Source organism: Kryptolebias marmoratus, linkage group LG8, assembly GCF_001649575.2.
Source record: "Kryptolebias marmoratus isolate JLee-2015 linkage group LG8, ASM164957v2, whole genome shotgun sequence".
Classification (NCBI taxonomy): Eukaryota; Metazoa; Chordata; class Actinopteri; order Cyprinodontiformes; family Rivulidae; genus Kryptolebias; species Kryptolebias marmoratus.
In genome coordinates, this window is record NC_051437.1 from 10,300,766 (window position 1) to 10,319,766 (window position 19,001).

General features: G+C 38.4%; 2 protein-coding genes across 7 annotated transcripts in view; one reads left to right on the plus strand and one right to left on the minus strand.

Moving 5' to 3' along the window:
• Positions 1 to 6,953, plus strand: part of LOC108232021 (synaptotagmin-2) — a 78,209-nt gene extending 71,256 nt beyond the window's left edge. For all 3 annotated transcript variants that reach the window (XM_017409490.3, XM_017409492.3, XM_017409491.3), the window contains one exon: positions 1 to 6,953. In XM_017409490.3, coding sequence (XP_017264979.1) covers positions 1 to 216 — 216 coding nt within the window. In that variant the 3' untranslated portion in view covers positions 217 to 6,953.
• Positions 6,132 to 19,001, minus strand: part of LOC108232022 (protein phosphatase 1 regulatory subunit 12B) — a 24,746-nt gene continuing 11,876 nt past the window's right edge. The window contains exons 6-12 of one of the 4 annotated variants that reach the window (XM_017409495.3): positions 18,365 to 18,381; positions 18,134 to 18,263; positions 17,036 to 17,140; positions 16,818 to 16,868; positions 16,665 to 16,715; positions 14,708 to 14,788; positions 6,132 to 10,873 (exon numbers count right to left, since the gene is read on the minus strand). In XM_017409495.3, the coding sequence (XP_017264984.1) occupies positions 14,750 to 14,788; positions 16,665 to 16,715; positions 16,818 to 16,868; positions 17,036 to 17,140; positions 18,134 to 18,263; positions 18,365 to 18,381 (393 nt within the window). In that variant the 3' untranslated portion in view covers positions 6,132 to 10,873; positions 14,708 to 14,749. Of the gene's footprint in view, positions 10,874 to 12,700; positions 12,964 to 14,707; positions 14,792 to 16,664; positions 16,716 to 16,817; positions 16,869 to 17,035; positions 17,141 to 18,133; positions 18,264 to 18,364; positions 18,382 to 19,001 lie in introns of those variants that run through there. The other 3 variants (XM_017409494.3, XM_017409493.3, XM_025004468.2) reach the window with 3 other exon arrangements.

The following is a 19,001-nucleotide window of genomic DNA, read 5'->3' on the forward strand; positions in this document are numbered from 1 at the left end:
AAAATCCAAGCCGTGATCACAGTGCTGGATTATGACAAGATTGGCAAGAACGACGCCATTGGGAAGATCTGGGTGGGAAGCAAGTCAACGGGGGCCGGGCTGAAACACTGGTCTGACATGCTGGCCAACCCCCGTCGCCCCATCGCCCAGTGGCATCCGCTGCAGCCAGAGGAGGAGGTGGATGCCGCCCTCGCAGCTCTGACTGCCAAGAAGTAATCCTCCACACACCCACCTGCCATTTCTCATCGTTTCGCCAAGTCCCACGTATCAGAGTATATTCCAGAAGAGCACACCATCTGCTCCCTCCACCATCTGCCACCGCCACCTTTCAAAAGATCCATAGAAACTATTCGACCTGATGGGAAACGTAGTTAAAGTATATCATGTTCTATTACCGTCACTGAGAAAAGAAGACGAGTCACAAGATGGACAGACAGTTAAGTTCTTTTAGATCTATTTTTGTATTGGGGTAGTGGTTCCATTATTAACAACAAAGAGTAGATTGCTATAATAGGAGTGTTATATGGGAATATTATGAGATGAATCATACATTTACTCATGTTGTACTTCTCACCCTATCCCTTTAGTGACACAGTTTGCTTAGAATAGTGCTTAATAATAAAATGCTTTATACTGCCATATGATAGAGAAATAACACAAGCAGGTCCATTCCGTCGGTGTATTGTGCACCATGCCCCACACCTGCCAGTTAGCATCCTAGATGATTTTGTTAGTTTGAAGTACATTCCTAGAAATGGGTAGCAAATTAGGGGTAGGCACATATCCAGTTACCCACAAACACTGCCTTTTCGATTAGTTAACCTTCTGCCCATAGTCTCAGGAAAACTGAGAGGAAACTGAAACTCCATGCCTTTTTTTTCTAAACGGGTCGTTATTATTCAGATACGCAACTTGGTGAGAAAGTGATGTTGCATTCAAAATGTTGGATTATGTAAGAAATGTTGAGTCAAGGGGGGTGGGCACAATGGATGCATCAATTGTGCAAAAAAAAAAAAGAAAAAGAAAAAAGAAAGAAAAGCAGCATCTGTCATATGAACAACGAAAACGTGTGGAAATATCAGAGCGGGTGTAACAGAGACCGATCCCAACCACCACTGACATGATCTTTACAAGGTGTCGATTACTGCCTACAGTCAAGCCCCCCCTCCCCCTCCCAGCGCCTCTGATTCTGTATCTCACTTGTTCAGTGCTACTGCCATTCGTCACGGACCTGACACAAGGGTTTTACTTCAAAGGAATCCCTATAACTGTCTTACAGTCATAAAGGAGACAAGCCTTCCAAGTAACAAAATAAGCAATTTTCAACTACCAGGGACGCCTTCCAGTTAAAGGTGTTGTTCTTTTCATCTCTTTTCTCCTTCTGTTTTTCTTTTTGTTGAATGCCTTTGTTTATCTTCAAACACTTTTATTCCTTAAGCACTTTATCTTCCAGTGTTTTGTGTAAGACGTCAGAGCTTTAATTCTTTAGGAGGTTCTTTTTATTATCATTATTACTTTGCTCCTGCTTGTTTTGGTATCAGCCTATGCGTTTTAATTGTTTGGATATTCCATTTCTCACTTGATTGCAAAGGTATGATCTGGAACAAGGCACTGATTCGTATGTATGTTATACACAGCTTACCAAACTGTTTATTATAATTGCACTACTGGGTAACGTTCTGTTTTGTGGTAATAGACACTGTTCTTTGATATGAGCTTTTTGTGATAAAAATGTGCTGAGCTGAACCTCTCTGTGGCAAATGCAGACAGACCTTATAAACAGGAAAAGAACTACATTTGAGTTCAGCGCTGCTCCCTGCATCACGTTCAGTATAGAGAGCCAAAGACACGTCAGCCCAAGTTGTCGTCGAACTAACTCAATCAAATCCAAAGCAAATTAAAGTTTCTGGACGCAACCGAGCCTCTACAGTTTCAATAAAATGAAATAATGGTTGTTTTACGAGCAAAGATGGGATTCCAACTCCTGCTGAAGAATAAAAAAAGTGTTGTTGTGCACTAAAGTAATTTATCCCTCCTACATCTGAACCAAAAAAATAAAAAATAAAAAATTCAGTCAGGAATTCTGCTAAACCTTTTACCCACGAATCTCTCAGCTTTATTAGAAATCTAATACTTCTGAGGCCCCTAACAGAATAACTGCATCAGATTGTTTCCATATTGTATAATTTTCTATTTTTAGTATCTATAAAGTGTCATGAGGTGTCAGTGGTCTCTTTGGCTCTCTATATTTGCGAATCAAGATTTTGTGCAGAGCTCATCACCTCCTAATAACCTAGATCCACCCTGCTTAGAGGTCTGATACACATTGTGACTGTTTGAACCCCGAGTATGCTTCCTTACATGTTTCAGCTGTTCCTCACAAAAATTCAGACTGAAAGCGTCAACAGCAAAAACTACTGTGTTCAATGTAAAGCAAATGCAGTGAACTTTTTTTCTGTATGATCATAGCTTTTTGGGGAGGAATTCAATGAATGTTGGCTCTTGTATATTTTTTTCTTTTCGTTGGATTTAAAACAAACAAACAAACAAAAAAAAACAATCAAGACCAAATTTTTGTTTGTCATTTTGCATCCGTTTCCCCTCCCCCTTCAGTTGATGAAACAACACTAAAGAAAAGGCAACATGGAAGCAATCAAGCAACTCATCGGTGTGTAGTTTTGCCTATATACATAGTTCCTACACGTTGATACTGCATGTTTCTACAAAAATACTGTACATAAGAGCATGTTTTAGAGACAAAGCAAAAATATCTTGTGTATGTAAATGGGTGTCATTTTGCCATTTTAATAACACAGCAAAAGGAAAAAAAAAAGATGCACTGTATATTTTCTAAATAGAGCAAAGTGTGTATTTATTTTCCCTGAGGGTCATTGGAGAGAATGTCATACAAATATTAGAGTACTATTGCTAAATAAGAACTTTTCCACGCCTGAAATTCTTAAGCAAGTGTGTCGTCCAGTGCCGTGTGTGAGTTCATGTAGGAAGAAAAATGTAGCCGCATGCTTGCTCTCCGGATTTCTTGTGCTCAGACTTTCCTTTTAGCACTTTTTTTTATTTACCATTCATTTTGTTCACAGCCCTTTCAAAAATGGTAGTGTTCAAATTGTTTTTCTTTAATTTGCATTAACTTTTTTTTAATTAAGAATTGATTTTGAGAAAAAAATATTTTAAACTTAAAACAGGGGACTCCAAGTCATTTAGATGAATATAGCATAATAGCGGATATAACACAGTTTAATTCTAAATTTACTTCATAAAAGTTAAAGACTTTTTTATGAAGTGATTGTTTGAAGTGGGGCTCTGTGGTAAAACTATTAATATCTTACCTGTTGTAGATAGCGCTTTGAACGACCTCAGTTTGAAGAAAGTCTTATAAGAACTCTAAAATCAAAAGTTTCATAGCAGTTCATATGAACACTGTTTTATAAACCTTTACACCATAGTTGATTTTGAGGTACATAGGTATTCTGTTATTGTGATAATCCTGCTGGAAGTGCCTGTGGCTGCCCCGGAGTGCTACAGCTAGTTGCTAGTTTGCACCTGCAAATAACCATCGATTTTAACGTAAACTGTTGTCTAATGCCAAATCGACAGCAATGTTAAGGTTTATAAAATGATATTTGCACAAACTGCTATGAAATTTTTAAAACTGGAGTTGTTTTAAAGTGGCAGCAGTTCACTTCGGTATTGAACTTGCTCAGACTCGCCATTAGCTCAACAGCCAGTTGAACTCTATTGAACATGTCAGTAAAACCCCACTTCAGAACTATTGATTTAATAAATATTAGTTACACTATTATACTTCCTTTTATTTGGCAAAAAAAAGAATAATCAGACTTGGAATCTCCCTCCTTTGGTTTCTATTTCTCTTTACTTACAGAATTATTTTTTTATTTTGTATATGATTGACCTAAAACACTTCACGGCTGTCTTTCTTTTACTCTGTTTATTATATAATAAGTGTATGTGTAAACAAAATAAATTAATAAGATAAAACTAAAAGCCATAAAACTCAAGCACTAACTCTTTAGAGTATATTTATGAGTCATAAAAAAAAAAAAAAAAAAATCTGACGTCTTCATTTTCCATGACATATGTTTCTCCTTCATTCCTTTCTGAGGTCCTTGTTCATCAAGAGGGTGAAATTCATTTTACTGTGTGTGAGTGCTGAAAACACCTGTGAGCTTAGATAGAGCGAGTGGTCTTTTTCTACTTTCCGAGCTGTTATTGTCGTTGTTTCATCCAAATCATGTTCCTTAATGTATGTTTCTTGTTTTGATAGTGAAAATAATTGATGTTGTTATAATAGGTTTTCAGTAATAATACTAAAATTATATCTATGAGAGTATGTTTTGTTTTGAGGCTGAGTGCAATTTATGAACCAACCTGGATCGCTCTTCTGGTTTCTCCTCTGCCAGTTTAGCAGAGAAATGTACTCGTACAATCAAAAACACAGGTGGTTTCTGGCTTGTTGTGTTGGGTTCTGTTGACTTTTTTCTAACCGACTGCTCAAACAATTCAAAATGAAACGAGAGAAACTTGACCCAGTGCAACCCAAGTCTTTAGCCTGAATCCCTCCCATAGAACTATGCATAATTTATGATTTTTACACTCATGGGTGCAATGTTAAAATTTGCTTTCTTGCCTGGAGTTGATTACTTGGCACATTTGTACGCTAAAAATGGAGGCTTTGCAGCAATGTCGCTTCAGTGAGGCTGGTGAAAGTGCGCGAATGACACCACCATCTTTAGATATCAAATTTAGTGTGATTAGTAGTTGCGAGATTACTTCTGAGACAAAATATATACAGGAAACAAAGACACAGTGGCTTGTTGTGTTGCTGTAACTATTCATACAGAAAAAAGATTAGTCATTTTACTGTTTTCCAAAAGGTCCTAACCCAGGAAATAATTCAATTGCTGCTGTAAAGAGGAAGGACTGAAATCCAACAGATTTTTCCAGAATATGTATTTCATATCAGGTCTCAGTCTGCTATATATCACTGCCGTATGTATGTAATTTCCTGGGCTCACTTTAGTACTATAATCACAGTAACAGCCTCGAGTTAACCCATAAAATTAGCATCGGTAATGTGTGCTAATAGCACAACTTTATAGTATCCATATCAGTATCATTATAATGTCTTCCATCCTTGAATAAAATCATAGTCTCATTAGAACTAATACATACATATTGCCTCGCTAGTTATGACCAAGCATTACTGATCAGACCCAGGCAGCAGAGAAGCATTAAGGACAGAGCTACTGGGGGAAAAAAAGTCAGCTTACAAAATATAAAATAAAATGTAAAATCACCTGAGCAAGCTTGTTCTATAAAACTAACATACCTGGTACATTGATAAAGTAGTAATTTATAATGGGCAACTGAACTGATGCCACTAGCAGCAACTTTATGAAATTAAACACCATCCACAACTGAGATTTTGGCATCATAGTGACAATTATGGCGCTACTCTTTAGTTCCTAGTAGAATTTCATTGTAACACTCTTGGAAATGCCCTTTACACAATATGGCACACTCTATTTGTGGATTTTGAGTGATAATTGAGATGGAGGCAAAGATAACTCATGTGTTTATCAGTTATTTGAGGTAACAAATAAAAAAAGCTTCACCCTCAGTGCAGCTCTCATGACAGGGCAAAATTGTGTTCACGCTAACAATCAAATCATTGTTTTCCTAGCCAAGAAACCTGTTTATTTTCTGCTAAGAAGAAAAAAAAATAACATGGTGGTAAATAGAAGTCTGAGGAAACAACTTTATTGTTTATAGCCCAAAGAAAAAGGTACAGTCAGGGTTTTGAAAGACTGTATTTTGCATGAAAGAGTCATCTTTTTTTTTTATAACCCCTACATTAAGAAAAAACTAACAAAAACTGGGCACTTTTAGTGTTGAAGTAAAAAACTGACAAAAAAAGTCTCATTCAGTAACCTCAAGTGGGTCTTCTCGACACACTTAATACCAGTTCACCAAAAATATCAGGAGAAACTTTGAATGCAAATGGGACAGGTTCTAAAGCTGTAAAATAATAAGTTACTTTGAATATGTGTGAAATTAAGAACTTTCGTGTGATGTTTTTTTGGTTTTCTTTGTTAGGAGTGAAGCCAGCTGTTCATTTAACTCCTTGCAGGAAAGCAAATGAGTCACTTTTTTTCTGTAGAGTCCGTTTCTTTAAGTTGACCTCAGACACTGAACTTTTTCGAAGTAAACTGCCACATCTGTTCTGGCAACAGTCTCCAATGTGTTGCAGGAGCTCCACATTGTCTAATGCAATATTATAATAACCACTGTCTCGTTAATGCTATTGACTGTGACCAAACAATGCACTAAAACACAAACTAAAATACAAGATTTCAGTGTGTTTGATGAAACACTGCCACCCTCTGATTACAGTTGCCAGCATTCGTCACCTCTGCTTGATTCTGCCAAGATAACAATTCAAGCAGAGAAAGAATGCATCAGAAAAAGGCACATGTGATTACAGGTTAACTCATAGCACATTTGAGGGGTTTATTTTTGTTACTTTTTATTGCTTGGGTCACCACAATCATATGACCACTGGCAAGTTCTATGGGGGACTGAGTCTGGGAGCGGTGTGTGCTTGTGTTATTATGGGTTCTTTAGCTGACATGGTGCAAAAACATGGTATTGGATATTGCAACTCACAGTACAGTTCTGCATGCATGGGACGCATACCTCATGTCATTCTTAAATGTGCATTAGTTTGTGTACAAATAATACACACACACAAAAAAACAATCTTAAATTATGGTTTAAATATGGCTATATGTCTGTTTTATCGCTGCTTGTAGATGTATATTACCTTATGCACAAATGCATCTGAAGCTGTGCCGTCTCAGCTGTGCAAAGACAGTTTTGGAGCACCGTTCACACAGATGTGGTTTGGCTTTGTTTTATTTTTGAACAAACGCTGGGATTTAAAAAGGGAAACCGTGCAAAGTTCAGTCCATTAACCACCCTGTCAAAGACTCTCAGCGGGTAGAGCCATCACTTTGAAACATGCTTTCTTGTCTCCTCTCTTCCTCCCTGTATTTCTTCTTTGTATTTTTTGTGCATATATGTGTAATCACTTCTGCTTTTTGAGTTCTTTATATTTCACCACGTATACCTCCAGTGTAGAATATAGGACTGTGTTTGAGGCAGAGTGTCTTCATTTGCATTTGCTTTCTGTTGGCGTCTTTGTCTCGTTTCTGTGTAAACAGCTATGAGTATCATTAACAGAAATTTGAATCTTCATAAAGAATGCCTTCATGGCATTCTTTAAGAAGGCCTTCATGTTTACAACGTGGACATACTGTATGCTGCCGAACATGCAGGACCGTGCCGAACTCCCCTCTTGAGCTCTTAGTCCTCCACCCGTCACCGCTGACAACAGCTGTATTCTCAAGACTCCTTTCTTTTCCCTGCTTCACAGCTTTTTTTTCTTTATCATCTTTCGGCTCATCGGAGGACAGTCAGGTTGTGTCCCCTAGCTGTGTTTCTTCGTGTCTAGTGTTGTGGTGCGCGTGTTCATGTCAGTACTTGTGCCTACTGTGGATCGCATGCTTTAGCCTTTGACTGGACACAAATGTTGCTCACAAACTCCTCTCGACCCTTATGTGGACATCCGTTGGGGAACCTTATGAAGTTATCAAAGGGAACCAAATAACTTATTACAAATTTATCATATGTGTTACCAGTTCTGTAAAAAAAAAAAAAAAAGCATATAGGAAATAAAGGCCTTTTAACTACCATGAGTTGTTTGTGTTTAATGTCATAAAAACACTTCATCCTTTTACACTTTATTGTGCAAAGTGAATTATGTGAATACAATTCAAACTGTTTAGTGTAACATTCTGCAAAGTGGAGGAAAAACAGACACTTACTGTGACTGTGATGTGACCAAACAGAACACGTAAGACAACTTTGGGAACATTACGCTTTCAGGATTTTTCATTTTAGGAAGTTGTGTTGTTTATTGTGCATGTTAAAGACCTGCAGAGTTACAAAGTTCCCACCACAGGGAGTTTTTCTCCAACAGAGGGAAAGCTGCTCCTAAATAGCCTGCAGTGTATTGGTTACAGTCCCAGGTTTTCTTCGTTTAGGCTCCCTTCATACAGCTAAATGCTAAAAGATCACAAAGCTACCATCTCATGTGAATGTGATGGGGTCCAGTCTTCATATTAGGCCGATTCTGCTTCAAAATTCTCAATAACCAAGACACACAGATGCGCACCAGCCCCACATCATAAATACACTGCCACCATGCTCTTTCATACTCCACTCAGGACCAGAATAATAAACAACCACAACCTTGCTTCAAAGGTTTTGTACATGCTCAAAACCCTCCACCATCTATCGCACTCTGTCATGCATATTTGGGATCCCACTGCTTTCTTAATATGCACCATAAGACCTCTCCAATACCCTGCAAAGACCATCAACGTTATGGCTGATTTTTTACACTTGCGGAGGGGCTTTTATTCAGCATGAAGAGGGCCTTACTTGAAACGTTATTACATATACATATGTATTTCTTATATCCGCCTCCTAGCTACTTCAGCACATCTCAAACAAAGAACAAACAACTTTGCTTTTTGCTATTTTGAACCATCAGTGCAGATTGGACATGAAAGAGACAAATGCTAAAGCATCCTTTTTCACATGTACTGATATACTGGAAACTTATAGCTGTAAAACTCAAAATAATATCTTGAACCCATGAATGAGTATATTATGAACTCTTAAAACAGTCACCACTTTGGTCATCTTATCGATAAAAAAAGAAAACAACTTGTGCCTGAACTCTGTGATGTATTTAACTGTAATTCTTGGGACAACTTTTCCCTGACAGCCAGGTGTGTGGTTGAATATGTGCAAAATAATTATTTTAATGCCCATAAATATAGACATTTTTTGTATAACCTATAGTTATTTTGATTTCAATAGTTAATTTGATAAGCGTAGTGCCAATTGTATTTTGAGATCAGCCACAAGGAAAGATGGCATTTCCTTAAATTATTACCATAAGTAATTATAAGTTAGTAAGTTAATACATTCATGCCTAGGCACACAGTAAAATTATGTTTAACAAGACATATAATGCAAAAACACTAAAGGCCCTTCAGCAGCGCAACAGTTCAACATTACACGTGTAACACAGACACAACACTGCCAGTGTGAAAACAGCACAAGACGAAACATTTTATATATTACACATGAAATATTAAAAACTATGTGCTCAACTAAAGAAAGGCTGACCTTACTTATTAAACTGACAGATGAATGTAACAATGAAAGCAGGATGGCTTTGTTTCAGAAGGAAACCATTATTAACTGTGGCTCTTCTATTTTTTTTACTTTTGTTCCAATGTCAGCTAATAAAGTTCTTACTATTTCTAACCCTAATCCGAAAGCCTGAATATTCTGAATCATTTTAGTGAAGGAGCACTAAATTATGCCCTCCAAAATACCACAATACAAACTAATGTTTCCTAAAAGTTTTTATTTGTCAGGAAGGACTGAAAAGTGCTTTTGTAGAGGTGTCTAATAAACTTGAAACAACCCCTTCAGACAAGATATTAAACTATTGAAGTCAAATGTGAGTTTGCATCAGATAATGAAAAGCCCTGCCAACAGTTTAAAAAGTTCAGACAATACTTTATGATAAAGATCACACACAGGGCTTAAGAGTTAAACGTGTTTACAAGCCTGAGAGAAAGTACGTGCTTTTATTATTTTTTATTTCATCATTTCATTCAGGGAAGGCCATCAGGACAACATAGAGGTGTCTCTTTGAAACAAAAATTCAGCAAAGAAAATGTAAAGATGTAATTTAAGGCTTGATAAATAAATATTTCTCTCTCTGTTATTTACAGAAGCTCATAGTGTCTCTGCAATTGAGCCATTTTAAGATCAAATATGGCATTAAAGCTTAAATTATGGCTGTGATTAAGGGTTAGGATGCCGATGTGATTAAATACAATCGTTTCCATACTTAAATGGGTTCATGTGTCTTTTGCTTTCTCTCTTAGGTCTAAATGAAACATTTTTATCTAACCAAGTAAAAGTGACACGTGTGCCTTTTGTTTGTATATCCCTGTTCCATAATGCAGAATACAGATTATTAATGTTTTACAGAATAAACTATAGAATACAGTGGAAAAATACCCAAAGGCTGTTTATGTGACTCTGAGCTAAAAAATCCATGTTTGAGAAAAGCTGAAATGTGGGACACAAAAAACACCTGTGTGACAAAATTTAAAAAAAAGTCAAACCCCAAACATGCGATTCATTATGCTTCCCACTAGAAACTTGTTTGTACAAACATCTTTTGGAGAAATGTAGGAAAAACTGGAAGTTTTATTCCTCGCTCCAATGCAGTATGTTTTGATAAAATAACTTAGATTTATGTGACAACATTACAACCACATGGTGCTCAATGTGGAGACAAACACGAGGTGTGGATGTGATGTGACTACTTGTTTCGACTGGACCATCATTCAAACAGCACGTGTGGTCCCTTGTTTGTGGAAAATATTCTAAAGAGAACAATAACAAGTAGAGTAAGATGTAGTAATTCTATCATAAAAAGGGTTGAATGTGCCTAAAACCTTTCATATTAAGTTTATTAAGTTTATATTAAGTTTATAAACACAACCAGATGCAAAACATCAAGCTCAAAATGTTGCACAATAATCAGGGTTGGAGCATCCACAGACACAGAACCGGTGCTCCAGACATCTTTTCACTTGGACAGCTTGCTGATGACTCGAATGAGAGCCCCGTTTTCATCCTTTAGCCTCTGATTGTCTGACTTGAGTTCTGTTAAAACCTGGAAAAAAGTTGAAAAGGTGAGAGAAAAAGGCGTAAGATTTAAAAAGTATAATTTTTATTCTGCACACTTAGTATAATTCGTCTCTGGATGCAATGCACAGAAACTATCCACTGCAATGATGGAGTGGTCTCCGTCACCGCTAAGAATTAGTTAACTTTCAGTAACGGTGGAGCAATGATGACATGCTTTACATGAAGTTTTCATGCAGTGAGGAGTGACAATGACATTATGCTCTGCAGTGTGAAAAGTGATGTGGAATGAAGTCCAACAGAGCAAACAGAGAAGATCAAGTTTCCAAATCTAGGTCATGTCTCTCATGGGCAGCAAAGGCTGAAAATATCTACCCTCTTTATCAAAGTATTTTCCCCTCTATTAGGGACAAACACAAACCCTCTGCTTAGGTTTGGACACTTTACTGCAACAGACGAATGAGCAAAAGCAGCAACCATCAATATGTGCACCACCTGTGGAAGTATTTTTTTCTTTATTTATCGCATTTTCATCCCTGGTTTGTTCGTCACTCTCCACACTGTCATCACTTTGTCATTTCAATGTAAATGTCCCTTTACCTTGGAAATGCACTTCTGGTGAAAATGGACTGTAATTTTTTTCTACATGTAATTAAAGCAAATTAAAATAATTTATGTAGGGCTTGGCATCAAAGTCACTGGCATATCAATATCAAGGTTTCTGGTTTCAACAAATATCACAGTTTTAAAAAAATTATTGTTTCAAAACCTCAATTTTCCTTGTCAGTGTGGGCAGCACAGATTATTGCTCACCCACCACCGCATGTTGCTACAAGGTGTCAGTCAGCTGTATGGTGGCCAACAACTCACCTGAATGTTCCTTTTGTTAAAAAAAGACTGATTTGAACTGTTTGCAGTTCAGAAAACATGTACAGTCTACATAAACGCAACTTGGCTACCAAAGGAGTGCTGTCCATCTCTAAATTTAAAGTAACACTTTTTTGACACAGACATTTGCAAAAAGAGTTAGCGTGTGCATTAGAAGCTACTTGCATTAACTTGGTAGCATCAATTTGTCAGCTAAGCTTCCAATGTTAGTTCACAATGAGTGAAATGACAGAAAACCTATAAACTTGTTATTCTATTTATAATTAAATGTAGCCAGTGTTTATTCTATATTTTTTACTTAGGTCTTTACTTCGAACCTCTCTTTAAAAGAGAGAGAAAAAAACACTGTTTTAACACAACCTCCAGGCTCTGGTGTTTTCACAGTGATTTTTTAAATTTTTAGTAAATACTTGTAATCAAAGCAAGATTTCAACCTTAATCCTGAAAATCTCAATAGCTAACTTAGTTTTAAAATCATCATGAGTGCATGAATCAGTGTCATAGATTAGCTGACACGCATCATAAACAGGGCTGAATTGTGACACAGTCGGTTTGCACTGATACCTTGCAGCAAGAAGGTCCCGGCTAAGGCTTTTCTGTGTTGAGTTTGTATATTTTCCCTGCACATGCTTTAGTTTTCTCCTTCAGATTCCTCCCAAAGTGTAACCAACTTTGCATTGGTTAGACTTTATATGCAGGAGCTACGTGTATCTTTGTGTTCTAAAAATGAGGGAATTCTTTAAAAGGGATCTACTTTTTATGATGTTGAGGCCTGCTACTTTGTCCAGACAGCAACTAAAGGAAATAGTAACGCGGTGGTCATGTTAGATGAAATGCAGCCTGAATATTAATGTGCTTGAAGAGAGGTTTTATAAGAACTGTTCTGAGGTCTCATTGGAGATGGGATGAAAAAAAAGCAAAAGAAGGATGCAGCGTGAGGCGGGCGTTCAACGGAGGCGGGACCTGCCTGAGAGGTTGACAGCAGAAAAAAAAGGAAACACGCTGTGAAGGCAACAGAAGGAAGGAAGAGTGATGAGGGTATGTGGCAGAGGAAGAGGACAGCAGGGAGGAAAGTAGGACAGATGATCTTGAGGATCAGAGGTCCTCTGTCTCCGGCATGGAAGCCGTCTCAGAGAGGCGGGCCAGGACGCGCAGCATGGCTCTGTTCTCAGCTAGGAGACACTCGTTCACCCTCCGCAAGGCATGGACCTGGGCCAGGGCTGGGAAGACCTGCATATACAGGGGGGAGAGAGATACAGAAGGGAGGGCAGACAGAGAAAAGCGGGCAGGGAGGCGGGCCATTTCAAAAAAGAAAAACTTATACAGAGGCTGCTTCCGTAGCCACTCAAACAGGCATGCACAGAAAGGAAATGAGATAAACACAGCTGCAGGACTTATCAGAAAAACTCACATAAACAAAGATTTACACAACAGGGTAGTTTGAAAAGAAAGCAACAAGCAAGCAGTTTGGATTATTTGAAACTGGACTATACTTGGAAGGTGGTGTGGTTTTACTGTTTAAGAGTTTTTCCATAAAAAGACTAAGTCAATATTATTAGACATTTACACAATCTAATGCTCTATTTTAAATTTCACACACGAACCTGGTGAGTAAAAGTGGCAGGGAAATAAATCATCTGTCTTTTTTCTTGGCTTGACCTTTTGAGGCAAACCTCAGTGTGGTTTGACATAAATGTCTGTGGTTTGTCACTATTCTTAAGGGTAAACCACTCAAGAAATGCACACACACACACCTAAGCTTTCACTGCTACTTTTAGGACATTGGATTGATTGCCAAACATTGCCCTAATGTTCACTTGAACAAATTGAAACCTTAACCTTTGACCTCAAAAATGACACTTTGCCTTTTAAGGACCAGGCTTTTCTTCCCATGAAAAAAAAACTTGTTTCAAACAAGGTTTCTTTCTGATTTGCTCCCCCAGGCACACATAGGAGCACTCGTCGGGTTTCTGACCACCCAGAAACATGGCTGTGAATGCGAACAAAGACGTTGTGCAAACAAGAACTCCAGCACCAAAGACGGTCATGAAAGTAATTTGAAGCAGCCTGGATTTCGAGCTTGGAGGAGCTCATGCATATAATGTTCCCTTGGCATTAGAACAAAACAGTGCGATTTCTGGAAAGATGCTTTTGGCAACAGTGAAATAAAAGTCAGATTGAGGCAAGAATGCATAATGACCAGTGTTTTTTTTCATTGCAATATTTGATACTGAATAATTTATGACAAGACTCTCACTTTCTGTGGATTTTTCAGGGGAGCAGTTTCTCACCAAGTTCAAGATAATGACAAAAATATTTAAAGCAAAGCAATAAATGACTATTGTGGTATGCATTTCGAAGCAGAAACAAGAATAAACCGTACTACTGATAACAGGTCCTGTCAAAAAAGAGAGTCAGAAGGTTTCGGAGAGAGAGAGGACATGCCCACAACAAAGTGCGCCCCCTATTACAAAAAGATGAAACAACAGCAAACAGAAGACGTAGATGTGCAGGTGAGTGTGTCCTTAGACAAGAAGAGTAACAGCCTCAGGAGTTCTGATTATTATTGCTCCAATTTTTAACTCCATATATATAATATCAACATGGTTATGAACATTATAGCTGTTACTGGGTTTGACTTTAGAAAACAACACTTCTGTGTTTGAAATAGTCAGTTCAAACGATGAGTGTTGATTTTACGTTTCAGGTCAGTTTGGTGCTGCTAATGACTGAACAGCGCCCCCTTGTGTTGGGGTGTTTGCCCTGTGTGAGTGTTGTGACAGAAGCCTGAGGTGTCTCACAGCAGGAGATAAATGCTGTACAGTTTTCACACAGTAAAGTACTCATATGTTTGACAGGATAAAAATGAACCCACGCGTGTAAACAAACATGCCCCAGTCTTTGGCAGAGCAAAACAACATGAGGTGGCAAGCAGATTTCAGTCACTCTTTCTGCATAACGACAGATAACTCACCATCCCCCACCCCTCCCCCGGCTTCCCTGAAACAGCTTGTTTTCAGGGCTGGTACCCACAGCGGAACCGCAGTGGGGCGTCCTGCTGAGGGAACCATGACAACACCGGGGTCAAACATCCTTGCAGACATGATATACGTGACAATTTCTCCTTTAAATTTGGACACTCTCTCACAGCTTCTGAGTGGATTTCTAGTTGCTCAAAAATCTAAAAGTTCTGATCATTGTTTGTCATAAACAACCACACAAAAAGTTGGAGAAACATTTGCAAGTATTTAGGGTAACTAGTAGCAGGTCAGTAAGAGGACTGGGTATGAAAAGAGCATTTTAGAGAGGCGGAATCTCTTAGAACTAAAGATGGGCAGAGGTTCACCAATCTGTGGAAAACTGTGATATCATCAAAAGATTTTAAAAATCTGGAGAAATCTATGAGCTCAAAGGACAAGTCTGAAAGTTAATTTTAGATGGCCTTAAACTTCAGGCCCTCAGGTGAAACTACATGAAACACAGGTCTGATTCTGTTTTGGACATCACTGCATGGACTCAGGAACACTTCCACTAATCACTGTCTCTAAACACAGCTCACTGTAACATCCACAAATGCTGGTTGAAGCTCTATCATGCAAACTGTGCCATTTTCTCTGGTCCAAAGCTCATTTGAAATGGACTGAGGCAAAGTGGAAAACTCTTTTGTCGTCAAACAAATTGAAATTTATAAATTATTTTTGGAAACCACAAATGCCACATCCTCCGTACTAAAGAAGATAGGGACCACCTCACTTGTTATCAGTGAAGTGTTGAAAAGTTTGCCTCTCTGATGGTATGGGGGTGCAGTGGCAGCTATGGCGTGGACAGCTTACACATCTGGAAAGGTACCATTAATGCAAAAAAGGAGGTACAGGTTTTAAAACAACATATGTAGCTCCCATCTAGATGGGTTTTTTTCTTTCAAAGAAGGCCATGCATATTTCATCAAGACAATGCTAAACCACATCCTGCATCCATTAAAACAGCATGCCTCAACTGGCCTGCCTGGAGTCCAGACCTCTCACCAATTGAAAACATTTAAAGCATCATGAAAAAGAAAATCCAGCAAAGAAGACCCAGTACTTTTGAACAGCTAGAATCCTACATCAGACAAGAATGGGACAACATTCCCTCCAAAACCTCCAGCAGCTGCTCCCCTTGGGTCCTAGACATTTGCAGACTGTTGTTAAAAGAAGAGGGAATGCTTACATGGTAAACATGACCCTGTTTCATTATTTTGTAATGTGCTACTTCCAAGTCAAAATGACCTGTTTTCCCCCCCAAAATTAAATTATTTAAACATTTAATAGGTTTGCTATGTTTAATTGTATATAAAATATGGGTTTATGAAATTTGCAAACCATTGCATTCTGCTTTTATTTACATTCTACACAAAATCCCAACTTTTGTGTAATTATTTTTAAAGCCTGGCAGCTTTCTGTATCTGGGTTTCTCTGTGAAGCAGAGCTGTGCAGGAATGCCTCACAAAAAGCAGGTCTTTTGCTCTTGGACGGGTGCTGGTATTCAGAAGGAAGTAGGTCACAGTGTTCACCCCAACAGTGGGAGAAGTGAAGCAGGAGAGCAGCAGAGCAGGCTCCTCCTTCAGACTGGCAGAAACACACTGTGGGTAATGAGCCTGAAGTATTAACCTTCACTCCCCTTGACTCCAAAGCCACCTGGCTGACCACGGACCTGTGGTGTGCTTTATGTGTGCTCTGCTCTGGGAAAACACTTAAGCACGAGTGGGACGGCTTTAATAGAGGTGAGGACCTTCAAGGGCTGTTAGTGTTTTTGGAGAAAACATCCATGAGATAAATGAAGCACAGCTTGTGTCTGAGACAAAATGAATGCCATCTAACCCCAAGGTAGGTATACAAAATTATATATATATATATATATATATATATAGTTTGTTTTTTGCTTTGACTGACCTTTACTTCCTCCTCCATGTCTGACACTTTCTTCTCGAGAACTTGTTTTTCCTGTAAATAAAGCAAACAGGATGTTGAAATAGTTGGTTCTCTCACTTCACGATGCATTCAAACATGATCAAATACGATAATGTCAAAAGCAAAGACACTCACTCTTTTCTCTGATTCAAGAACAGCAGATCTTTCTGACATCCTGTCTTGCCTCTAGAAGTTAAAGCAGTGATGTTACCGGAGAATCTGACTTTAGTTTAAAACTTTGAAGTGTCATCTGTTTCTCTCAGCACATAAAAAAGTGAAAATCAGTGAGTGATTTGTTTTTCAGTTTCAGCTGCTGTCACCTTACAATCTGATGCCGCCTGAATTATTGGTACCTGAGTGACTTTCTCCAGCTGGGAACGAATTTTGACCAATTCTTGTTTGCTGTCCTGGAGTCTGGACTTGAGCCTCTCGTTCTCGTGCAAAGCTTCTGTGTACATCTAAAAAGTAACAAGGAGGATAATTAAAATTTTCCTCTATGTCTTTATCAGATAATGAAATTCAGTGTAGGTGAAAAAAATTAGAATTAGAAAACAAATGAATCAGAGAGTTCATAATAAAATAAAATAAAATAGTTGTTGTAAACTGTAGAAACAAACAAAACAAACAAAAGGATTTTTTTTGTTAACAAGGGATCTGAAATATTTATATAACAACAGTGTAGATTAGTTTTGAGCATATGATATGATATGATTATTGTGACTAAACTTTTTGGCCTAAATGCAAAACACTATGTGTGGTGGAAAACTACGCCTGTACATCACCCTAAACGCACCATCCCTACAGTGAAGCATGGTGGTGGCAGCATCATGCAATGGGGTGGCTTTTCTTCAGCAGGGACAGGGACAGAGTTGATAGAAAGATGGATGGAGCTAAATACTGGACAGTCTTGAAAAGAAACCTGTTAGAGGCTGTAAAAGACTTGACACAGGGGTGGAGGTTCACCAGAATCTGAGGCCAGAGTTAAAAATTGCTGTTCAGACATTCCCCGTCCAATCTGACTGAGCTTGAGCTGTTATGTAAAAAAGAAAGTACAACATTTTTAGAATCTAGATGTGCAAATCTGATAGAAATATTCCCTACAAGACTTGGAGCTGGCATTGCAGCCAAAGGTGGTTCTACAAAAGTATTGACTCTGGGGCACTGAATACAACTGAAGGCCCCACTTTTCAGGTGTTAATCTGTAAAAATGATCAAAAACCATGTATATTTTTATTTTCACTACACCGTTATGAACTACTTTGTGTTGGTCTATTACATAACATGCCAGTAAAATGCTTTTCATTTTTTGGCTATAACATGACAAAATGTGCAAAAGTTCAAGGAAAATAATACTTTTTCAAATCACTGTCCAGTCAGACTGCATTTGATGCTGCAGCTTTGAATCAGTTGGCAGGAATGAACTTGTTTGAACTGAGTGAGTGAGTTTTTACCTTCTTATAGTCTTTGGCAGCGGATTCTTGCTCCTGTCTGTTCAGAGCAGCCAACCTCGTCTCTCTCCGTGTGTAGGAGCTGGTGCGGCCCAGAGCTTTCTCTGTGGCACTTTCTCCAGTGGAGTCATATCTAAAGGCAACACAGCTCATGCTCAACACACTACACGGTGTTATATTTTTGTTTTCTAAAGTTCTGTAATCTGGGAAGAAAAAAAAAAGGGTTGATCTTACCTTGACAATCTTTCATGCTGGAAAAACAACAAAAAAAAGGGGAGCCATGTTAGTTTGATCATTCAGCATCACAGCATGTGAACAACACAGTGTAAACACTTTGGGGGTGATTGCATCCAGATTTGTTTGTTTGATTAGACCAAACAAAGACTTGGCAGAGAAATTGCTTCCATTCTGAGACAAAAAAAAGAGAACAATAACAAAGTTTCTAGCTGAATTATTACAACATGTTCAGAGATCTGTGGTAGCTGAAGGCAGGAGTGTTTGCAGAAATTAGATATAACCCTGCTTTAACTGAGTTCACGCAGGTCAACCACAGCTGAAGCTTTTAGAATAGACTGCTGCCTCGCAAATGCCTGCAGCACAGAGATGGCATCATGACCTCAGAAGTCAGCTATGACGGGCCGCCGTTCGACCTCATACAACAGGCTGATATCAAACTGTCCTGGCAGGTTTATAAAGTCAGTCGTTCGGTCATGTCTGCCAAGTTTCCTGTTCGGATCACATTCTGTATTTGTTTCATTAGGGAGGCTGGGCGCTGTGTTACAGCAGCAGTCCCAATTGCTCTCCTCAGATCAGGTCTCCGCTGGAAACAATAATACCAAAGAGATGAGCATAAATCTGGTACAGATTCTGG